Raw genomic sequence first — 11,677 nt, 5'->3', positions numbered from 1 at the left:
TTGACCAATTTTTGATGACTAAAGGTCGCTGGAAAATCATGTTGGTCTTTTTTCAAACAAAAAGAAGCCCATTTTCAACCATATTTTAATTTGAAAAAAAAAACACCTCTAATACCTAAAACATATCTGTGGTCTTTAACAATTCAAAAATTGGCTCCAAAACCCACAATCAATCCAAACATCTTGTACAAACTTTCCCTATCAAAGAAACTCATTAACATCAAAACCATTCGTTTTCACTATCAAAATCAGTCTCAAATAAGATTTTCTCTCTTTACCAACAGAATCCGACCACTTTCTCTCTCTTCTCTCAAATCAGGGATAAAAAAATAAAAAAAATAAAGTTTGGGACAAAAATTAAATTTCATAAATTGTTAGGGACTAAAAGTTATAATTTGAAAAGTTGGAGAACCAAAGTGTATATTTTACCCCAAGTTTAGAAAAATCATATTTTTTTGTAGTTTTTTTCATCTTAGTCCCCTATATTTGAATCTTGCATTTTTAAATGAATTTGCTTTAATTGGCCATTAATTTAAGCCTATAAGGGTGTAATAAAAAAATAATGGACTAAAAAAAAGATAAATGACTAATTCACAGTGATTTATTTCTTGATATAGTGACAATGTAAGAATAAGGGTAATAATGATCTCCATACTTAATAAATCGGGTTTATAAAATAATACTAGTGGTCTTACACTGCGCCATTAGGTAATTAATTTTTCACTTCTTTTTCCTTCCTCAAACTCAAAGTACAATTGCAAAGAATTAAGAGATTTGTTTATTTTTTTTTAGTGAAATTCATTGATTTTTGTTTCTTTAAAATGTAGTAGACTCATAGGATGAGCATTCTTAAAATTGTCGAAAAATAGATGGTTAAATAAACTAAAAGTTACAATTTTATGCTATATTTATTAAGACACCGGCTTAATATATATAAAGTGGTTCGAAATTAGAAATAGAGGTTGATAGGATTAGGAATCTAATTGGTTGTTTTTAAAAATAATTTTTATGTAAAAATATATCAAAAATATTTTTTAAAAATTATTTTTGATATAGTATATAAAATAATATGAAAATAATAAAAAATATTAAATTTAAATAAAAAATAAAATTTAAAATTTTAAAAAATATTTTAAAACATAAAATCAACATGAATAAAGACAAACTTTAAATTATTGCCCCCAACGGCATTATGATTCTTGAATTTCTACCAAATCTTTTGGCCATTATCTTACAGCAATAATTGACTGAACCTGTTAAAAGTCGTACTTGACATTATCGTATAAAAAAGAAAATACTCAAGATTCTTGGAGGGCTCAATTGAGGATCCCAACACACTTGAGCATATATTTAATAATATTCTCAAATAAATGGTTTTCAAGACCAACAATGCCATATGTGTATGGAAATTTCGACAGATTTTCTCTACTCTTATTGATTTGTGCGAGAAATTAAGGACCCACTTGATGAAAATAAATCTTTATAACCCTGAGAAGATTTCTATTTGAGGACCAAATTGGAAATCTCCAAAAACATTGATGATGATTTTGTTTTTAGCTACGGCACCAAATCAGCAATATTAATATTTCTGGTGCTCTTTCTCCTTGTTGGCTCTCTCTTGTTTCCTGCTACAGTGTGGGTCCTGCTCAATTATTCTGGAGTGGATGGGGAATTAATATTACTTTTTTAATTTGAGGACGAAATCTTGTTGGAAGTTTGAGTGAGAAAATTTGAGTACCATGTTACGAAATCTTTTTTTTTTTTTTTTTTAATTTAGTCCTTGCTAATCTAGAGTTTTAAGGTCTTGGATTTAGGTTTTTCTGGACTCCATTTCGGCTGTGCTCATTTGGGCCTTTGTTCAAGAACAAAACCTTAGGGACCTTGTAAGGTGGACCCGGAAATGATCATAGATTTGGAGTCTAATGTTGGGCCTGTCTCACTTTTAATAGTTGGGCCGAAAGAAAACTAAAATGAAGAAATTGGATCAATTGCTATCATAGGTAGAAACCTAATATTGCTATCATAGGTAGGAACCTAAAATGAAGAAATCGACAGTCAAGCAATTTTTATTTTATTTTTCATTTTCTGTTTTTAAACATTTTTTAATTTATTTTATTTTTTTTTCACTAGAAGGTTTTAATTTTTTTTTTTCAATTTCATCCTACAAATATTAGTATTTTTAGGGTTGAGTTTTATTATTTATTTTGATTTGTTTTTATGAGATTATCTCGTTCTTATAATTTAGGTCATGGAATTTTTTAGTCTATCTCCAAATGACTTGAGTTTTTCTTAACTATTTTTTTTTACTATTTTATCCTTTAATATTAGCTTAATTGAGAAATGATTTTTTTTTTTATGGAGTTGTCCCGGTCTCATAATTAATATTATGAGTTTGGAAGGAAAACTCGAATTGACTCAGGTTATTCTTTTCTTTTTAATTTTTAATTGAATTATTTTTTATTTTTATCCTTTAATATTAGTTTAATTGAGAATTTATCTTCATAATTTATTTTAATTTGCTTTCTACGGGATTATCATAATTTCATGATTTGAATTGTATAATTAGTAAGTTACCCTTGATAAAATATGTTGTTACTAATCGTTTGAGTTCTCTTTAAACTCAGCAAGTCAATCAAGTCACAACAAATTAACAACATGATTTAATTTTTTTTAATAGAAAATACGGTAGTAGAACCTATATATATATATATATATATATATTATTTTTAAATATTAAATAGATAAATATATTTAAACCACGTTAAAATTAATATTAGTATTTTGTTTTAAAAAATGTTAGTTTTAACCTCTTCAAATAAAGCAATAATATTCTTGAATTACATAACAATATTTTATTTTAAAAAAAGAACAGACTAACATCCTTCTTTTTTCCCTGTTGGTTTGCTGCACAATCACGTAGGTCCAACAAACAAAATAAATATTTCTACTTCTTCCTATATGGAAAAGTAGGGATACTTTGTTCATTCCTAAAGAAATTACCTGGATCAACCCTAGTCTTGATTTTAACCAACCTGTTGAAATTCTTCTCAAAATACTTGATTCCATAAACTCTTCCTTCCAAGTAGCTTTCCTTGCCGTTGTGATTGATACCCAAGTCGAGGTCTCTATAGTTAAGGAATGCTTGCCTAGGATTCTTGGACACGAAGGGAGTCATGTAGCTATAAAGTTGCCTTGTCAAATCTATGTAATAATTCGCTACTTCTTGACCACCTTCATTCCAATTTGTTGCATACTGAATCTTCCATAAGTTCCCAGCTCTATGTGGAAAAGGTCTTTCAGTTGCTGGAATCTCCCACATTTTTCCTCCATAAGGATTGAAAGTAAGCTGCGGCACTTGTAGCTCAATCATTTTCTTCCAAATCCCCTCCAAACCATCCCTTGGGATTGGCTTTTGTACATAATCTGATTTCCTTTTCAAGTAAACCAGGGATTGCGGTGTTCTACTTAGCAAAGCATCAGTTGGTGTCCCAAGAGGGAAATCTGTCCAGAAAAGGACTGATTCAAGCCAACTCATTTCGATGCAGTCTGACCGAAGCAAACCCAGTTTAGGGAAGCTTGCATTCATGATAGAAAGGAGTCTTTCAGAGTCTCCAAGAAACAATGCTCGGAATGTAGTCCTTACCGTGTTTTCACCGATACGAGTAGTGCTGTTTACGATGTCCATGGTAAGTCTAATGAAAAGGTCATCGTCAATATTGTACGCAACTTGTTGCCACTGTTCAACAATATCTGTTGCATTTTGGTCGACTGTTCTTCGAACCCGAAAAACAGTGACAACTTCAGGAACACGAACGATGTTAATTTTATATGCCAGAACAACTCCAAAGCTTGATCCTCCTCCACCTGTTATAGCCCAGAATAAATCTTCTCCCATAGATTTTCTATCAAGAAGTCTTCCATTAACATCAACCATTTTCGCATCAATGATGTTGTCGACGGAAAGGCCATATTTTCTCATCATGTTGCCATATCCACCACCACCAAAGTGACCACCAACACCAACCGTAGGGCAAACACCAGCTGGAAAACCATGTGCTTTGCTTTTCTCAGAAACTCTATAGTAAACCTCGCCTAGGGTTGCTCCGACTTGAATCCAAGCAGTCTCACTAGATACATCAACATCAATTGATCGAAGGTTGAACATGTCGAGGACAAAGAATGGGACATCTGACACATAAGAAACACCTTCATAGTCATGACCCCCACTTCGAATTTTCATTTGCAAGTTATGTTCACGAGCACAAATGATGGCAGCTTGCACATGAGATTCATGCAATGCAGTGAGAATAAGAAATGGTTTCGGGGTTGTGGACATGTTGAATCGAAGATTTCGAATATAAGATTGCAAGACAGATGAGTATGAATCATTGTTCGGAGTGTAAATTGCTGTGGAGATTGGGTAAGAGGGTTGGGAATGGTTTAAAAGACATTGGAGAAAATTTTCATGAGCTAAATCTGAAGTCGCCTCCCATGAGATGGACAGGAGAAAGAGTAAAAGCAATGCGAACATTTTAGACCTTAACATATTTGGCTTGTTCAAGAGATTTGAGGTTGTCTTCTAACCTTGGTTTATGGGGTTTAATTTATAATGTTCGATTTGCCTTAAAATAACAAATTAAAATAATGTTAGAGGAGCATGCAAGTCACCTCCCGAATATCTGACTATAAAAATTCAAAGGACGCAACAAATTAAAAATCTAGCTAATTTATCCACCATTGACATTTAAAATTAAGATGTTCCATGTCAATCTTATTGGAGAAAACATCATTAAATAAATTTATAGATTACCTTTTCCTCTTATCTAGAACTAATTCATTGTCATGCACACGCCATTTCAACTGTGATTGAGAATCTTTGATTAATTACATGAGTTAAAAACAAAAACTACATATTTTTGCCCCTTGAGATCAGTTCAGGTCATAAGAAGAAAATGGGGTCGAGATTAGATATCTCAAATTCGATTAATGGTGATTTGTGCAGTGCATTATAAAGGAAAATCATAATTTGCATGGAAGATACATGAAAGGGAACAAAGGGTGGTACTCTTATGGGGTACGGTGGGCAATTTGCATGTTCTAAAAAGCCTATGTATGCCTTCTGGCGCCTCACATGCACACGCGGCAATTGAGATGAAGCAGAAGAACTCCATAGAGTGTGCATATTCGAGTTTTGTTCAAATACATAGGCATTTCAACTCAAAATGGTAGCTCATTAGTTAGGGGATGAAATCGAAATTTGTGAGGCTATGATTCGAGCTCAACTCCCTACAACGCATTATAATGAATATAAAATTGCTTTTATTGGACAAACAAGCCAATCCAGCACTATTTTCTAAACAAATAAAGCTGACTCTCTCATTTCACAACTAAGGAATTTTTCAACGTAATCACGATTAGCTATGAATAGTCGTCTTTGGAAAAGGTGAGCTATCGAGCAAGTTCTTATAAGACTCAATCGCCATTCAAAAGTAATTTGTCATCTCTGAACGACCTACAAAAAATCATCTCTTAATTTCATCTTTTATATCTAGATAATTTCTACTTAGTTCATTGTTTCGAAAACAATTATTAAAATTCTTCACAGACTTCATCACTTGTGATCAATCCTATTTTAAGTAACAATTATGTCAGGCGATTTATCAAAGTTTGAGTTTTACCTGACGCAAGTACAATTTACAGCAATTATTCTGAATTTTTTCTTTAAAGAAGCTGTTATTATTAAGAAAGGCATAATTATGTTATGCAATCATTACACATAAGTTTGCTGAATTAGCTAACGAACTTACATAACATAATCCCTAGATCAATAAAATCGTTCCACCATCTGTTCCCCGCATAGGAGCCAAAACAATGCCCCAAACACCATAATCTGCATTGGTCATAACCAAGCCACAAAATCAGATATTTTGTGCACTCCTTGTTTAGCGAGATGATCTGCCATGTGATTGCTTTCCCGGTAAGAATGAGTGTAGGTGATTGAATCAAAACATGAAGCTAGCCTTTGAGCTGAAGAGAAGAGATTATGATGAATCCAAGGCCTATTATAAGAATTATTTATCCAGCTAATGATATTGGCAGAATCAGATTCGATAATAATATGTTTATGATGTAGGAAGCAGTTAAAGGCTGATAATTTGATAGCTTTGACTACTGTTCTCCGCTCAGCTATATTGGAGTCCAAGATCCCAATCAGCATAGAAAAAATACCTAAAAGTATTCCATGATGATTCCGCAAAACAACAATATTTCTGATAAAAGATGTTTTTATCTCCGTTTTATAAGAGAAAAATTACACATATTTAGCAGCATTTATTTTATCTTAATTTAAAATGAAAACATCGATTCTTACCAATATCGAATCTAAAGACACTTATGATAACGGTGTTTCCTCTAAATTTCAATTTGTTAATAGTTCAACTTTGGCTACTGGCTAAGCCTCATCTCGTTAGGGTGTTTGACCCGCTAGATTGTCAACTTGTAACGTGTTGTGAACATGGAAACACCCCTTTTTGGGACTGCGGTGATTAGTATTTTGACCAAAAAAAGAAACGTCAAACATCTGCTCATCAGGCTGGTGCTGGTTTTGAGTTCATATGAGACCAGAAACAAATAGTTCGAAACTTAATTACATATTCCAGTATTCATATAATCTGTCTCGATGTGGATCTTAATTCCTTACAAATTCACATTTACTGACTGATTTCAGTGATACTATCCTCCATAGATTTGGCAAAAAAAAAAAAAAAAAATCTATTTTAGAAAACTTGAGTTATTATTACTCTACTATGCAGAGAGTTGTGCAAATATTGAGTTGTGATGTCATGGCTGATGCTCGGTCTTCCCTTATTATAAAGCATTGTTCATATTCTAAGTATGATGAATAAACAGTACGAGGTAGTATACTGTATAAGAATTAAGAGAAGTAATGATATCGTGTACTTCTGTCTTATACAATCTTTACGAAATTAGAGCGTGTTTGGCAGTGTGGTAGCGGTTGCTTTTCAAATAGCTTTTCGTGCCGAAATACATGCAAATGATGTTTTTTTATTTTTTAAAAATCATTTTTGACATCAGCACATCAAAACGATCCAAAAAGTACAACCGTAACTCAATTTTAGTAAAAAAAAAAAAAAAAATTTGAAATTTACCAAAACGCAATTACAAACGCAGAAACAAACACTCTCTTAGTTTTTTAATATTCGATAACTCAAATATTGAACTTGATCTTGTCGGGTCAAGATTGATTTCCTTTTTATAAACGTTTTAAATGTGTAATTTTCAGCACGAAGAAAATTACATGGCCCTGATATGACATATAGATCAACGCAACACGTAAGGGCTAGCACAAACATGCCAACTAAGAAAAGGACAAGATAATTTCTTCGTGATATACTTTTACATACGTGTAGACACGTACACACAAGTTCATATGTTATGTGATTAGTGTGATATTGTGATACATTTTTCCAATTATCACAGTTCTTTTTTTTAAAAATAATAATAATCGAGTTCATTAAACAAAATATAGTCATTTAGAAGATGACATCTAAAATAATTGTTTTATAAAAAATAAAATGACTGCCTTACAAATGAGATAAAAAAAATAAAAAGAAACATAATAGAAAAGAATAATTAAATTAGTGATGTGTATTTGTTCGTATCTGGATAATATCTGTACTATACATGAGATCATTATCAGTGTAGCTGAAATTAGATTCACTAAACGTTAACCAAACCGCTAGTACATACAAGATCAAAGAGAAACTAGAATCCCAATCGAGTTGCACCTTGTTCAAACGTAGATAATGAAGGAAATGAAACTCCAAGTTCAAAACTGAAATCTACCTTACACTAAAGAAGGCCATTGGTAAATTATTAAATCTAGAGTAGAAGGGATGTACACGGATACTTCTTATCATTGTAGGAATTTTGCCCATAATTACAAAGTACTTGACATTGAGATTGCTCTATTGGTAAAAACCGATGTCTAAAATGAAAGTCACCTATAGAAAGTCGATTTTGAATTGCCAACCATATAAATATCTGTATTTTAGGTGGAGCTATTTTAAAGCATATATTAGATATGAAATGGCTAGACTCTAAAAAAAACGAATCTTTTGATTTGTTTTATTACGTGAGAGGTGCTCTCTTTCAAGAATAACATATAAATTTTCTGCATGTTCCTACCAAAAAAAAAAAAAATCTTGATGCCTATGAAACGTCAATTTCCATATTTTATTTAACCACAAACGCATGTTGCCTACCTTTCCTTTTTTTCTGCTAGTTAACTTATTCAAACATGTGAATCATAATTTTAAAGGCTTATCTTCTACCCAAAAAAATTCTCTAAAAATGATGTAGTCGTCTCTCATCTTGAACCTAACACAATTTATAATTACATTTGATACTATTTTCTCCTGCTTCGGGTGTGTTTGGTATTGCGGTTGCTGTTGTGGTTGTAGTTTTAAAAAAGTTGTTTTATAAAATGTACTTTTAGTTGAGGTTGGTTTGAAAAAAATAGGTGTTTGGTTAAAACTGTGGTTGAAATTGAGGTTGAATAAAAAATAGTTTAATGTGTTTGGTTAAAAAAATGATTTTCAAATTGAGGTTATAAAATAATTAATATATATATATATATATATACTAATATTAATGATTTTTAATTTAAATATTGTAGATTTAATTATTGTTATTACATCATGAAATAAATAATATTAATATCAAATATTTTTTATTATTTAATTAAACTATATGTAATGTCATTACATATGAAATCTATCAAATAAGGACTATATTTTTCATGGTTTCTTAAGCGCGCAACAACAAAAACTGATTTTTTAAATTTATGTAGTGTTATTAAATAATAAATATTGTGATATATTTATTATTGAAATTGCGATCAAATTCCATAAATGCTACGTCATCATGCGATATCTTTCTAATTTATGTAGTGTTATTAAATAATATTAAATACTAGTTTTTCGAGTAAAACACAATTTTTTTTTAAAAAATTACAATTTCATTACGTACAAAAGTTATTCCACAAGAACTACAGTTTCTATGATTTTTTGAGCGTGCAATAAAATTAGGTAAAATATTATCATGAATAAAATTAAGATTACAGTACGAATAAATTTAATTCATCTTAAACTAATTTTAAAAAAAAACAAAAAAAAAATATTGTTTACGATTAACTGCACTGGTTTTTTGGAGGAAAAAATAAACTTTGCTAACTGATTTTTTAAAAATAAATAAATAAATAAATAAATAAACTTTTTATACTGATTTAAAAAAAAAAAAAAAAAGACATGGTGACAGTGGAGCATGGCTCCACTATTCACTGAACAGTGGAGCCATGCTCCACTGTTAGTACCCACGAGAAGCAGCAAAATGCTGCTTCTCAATTCCTACGGCTGGCCAGCAGAAATAATGTGGATCCTACCAAGCAAAATCAATTTTGCTTGGTTACCAAACATTAAAATGTGTGGCTGCGGGTGAACCTCACCTGCAGCCACACTACCAAACAACACCTTCACCACACTAATATTATTTTTTTACATATTTCCAAGAGGTTATAACTAAAGAATGACAATCCATTCGCAAAACTAGGTGGGTACTACCTGGACAATACTAATTCCTTCTATCTAGAATTTTCTTTGCAAGGCCTTACTTTGTTCTTACCCAACAATTTGTTATACATGAATACAATTTGTGCTGCTCTTAATTTACATAGCAAAGTTGGATTTCCAAAACTTTAATTTTTTATCAATAAAAAATAAAATAATTAAATTTCATCATATAAAATGCTTAATTTCTTGTAGGGTATTCAAAAAAACTATCCAACTAATTAAACCAAAAAAATCAAAAAAATAATTAACCAAAAAAAATCAAACCAAGAGAGAAAAAACTGTAGAAATCAATTGAAAAACCAGAAAAATCACTAGAACTGAATTAAACTGAATCGATTGAATTGAATTTTAATAGTCTATTTGTTTAAAAAAAACTAATTAATTCCCTTTCAAATAATTAATTCCCATTCTTGGAGTTCAAATCATAATTTATAGTTCAATTGACATTAATATATCCTTGGACTCTTGGAGTTCAGATCATACCATTTTCTTGTATAAAGAAACTAATCAATTCCCTTTCAAATAATTAATTCCCATAGTTCAATTGACATTAATATATATCTCTACCATTCTTTTGTATAAAAAACTAATTAATTCCCTTTTAAAGAATGAAAGCTGTGGCAGGCACCATGGGTCATTTAACTTTACTTTTAAACGCCAGTCTTAAGTACTTAGGGTAAACGGAGAAGTGTCAGCAGCGGTCAGCTCTTGCCAGATAGAAAAAGAAAAAAATGAATGCTTCATCATTTATTTGTACGTAACATCTATTCATTAAATTCTCAGTTAAGTTCTCGCCTGCTATAAGCTTGTTTGACTAGAATTATCAAGCTCTGTAAGTGTAGAATATATCACTAAAGACTTGTCAAACTGGATCAGCTCATCTTATCCATTGTATATTTGCTTTTTGTGTGGTAGTGTGCAGGAACTTGCTTGATGGCTAGACAATGCAATCAAATAATTCATTCGTCTTTGGCAAACTTGTTTCACTGAGATGCAGACTTCTTTAGAGTGTAACATCTTATTTATTTATGCTAATGTTCTTACTTCCGTAATAATCTGTCAGCATATTTTGATTTGGCCATTCTCTAAAAATTAAAACAAATAGATGGGGTTGAAAATTGGGCCAATAATTAAGCATCATAGGCAAAAATAAAATTTGAGAATTTTTAAGCCATAGTTGAGGTTAGAATTAAGAGGAAATTGAGAAAAAGGCTCATTACTAGATTTAACAATTTTATCGATGTAATTTCTATTGGTATTTACACTAATAGTCTGTCTATGATTATTTTATTGACAGGATTTAGAAAAATACTCGTTAGTAATTTCTAGTCTATCAGTGAGTCTGTTGTTAATAAATTTAACAATGGCTTTACAGATTGAACATGCGTGCCTAAAACAAATTACCCGCTTCATTCCGTTTGTAATTCTCTCGGTACAGTTTAGCATATCACTGATAGGAGAAACATATGTAATTACATTGGTAAATTACGTATCACTGACAAAATATCATCGGTAATTCCATTGGTGAGTTAATATTTGCAGTTGTATTTTCTATAATTCTTTTCCAACTCTCTGAAATATATCGACGAAATAAGTCTGTTGGTGAGTTAACAGTAGCAATGATATTTGTTGTAATTCTTTTTCAACTTTCTAGAATATACCGACGAACTTATTCCATCGGTAATACCATCAACAATTATTGAAAAATATGTATTTTAAAAGAATATATTGAACAAAAGTAGAAAAATAATTAAAATTATAAAAAATAAATTATATAAAAATAAATTATCTTAATATAAAAATAAAATATTTATTACAAATTTAAATATTTTTACGTTTCAATACAATAAAACTAAAATAAAGGCAGCATTGGAGGAGGAGGAAGAGGTTGGTCGTCGCTAGGACCATGTGATCAATTAAGGGGTGCGTATGTACCACTCATTTGTGATCTCATCTTCATTACCACTTGGCGGAGTTCATAATCCATACAGAGTCCATATTTTTTGTCGCATGTGTGCGGCGTCGCG

General features: G+C 30.9%; 1 protein-coding gene across 1 annotated transcript; it reads right to left on the bottom strand.

Moving 5' to 3' along the window:
* Nucleotides 1-2,816: 2,816 nt before the first annotated feature.
* LOC118035876 (berberine bridge enzyme-like 8) lies at nt 2,817-4,595 on the bottom strand. Its single transcript, XM_035041538.2, has one exon. It carries the CDS (start codon nt 4,544-4,546, stop codon nt 2,945-2,947), a length of 1,602 nt encoding a protein of 533 aa, XP_034897429.1. The 5' UTR covers nt 4,547-4,595; the 3' UTR covers nt 2,817-2,944.
* Nucleotides 4,596-11,677: the final 7,082 nt, after the last annotated feature.

Source organism: Populus alba, chromosome 1, assembly GCF_005239225.2.
Source record: "Populus alba chromosome 1, ASM523922v2, whole genome shotgun sequence".
In the NCBI taxonomy this organism is placed as follows: Eukaryota; Viridiplantae; Streptophyta; class Magnoliopsida; order Malpighiales; family Salicaceae; genus Populus; species Populus alba.
Note: the sequence above shows the minus strand (reverse complement) of the source record. Positions and strands in the feature narration are given on the sequence as shown.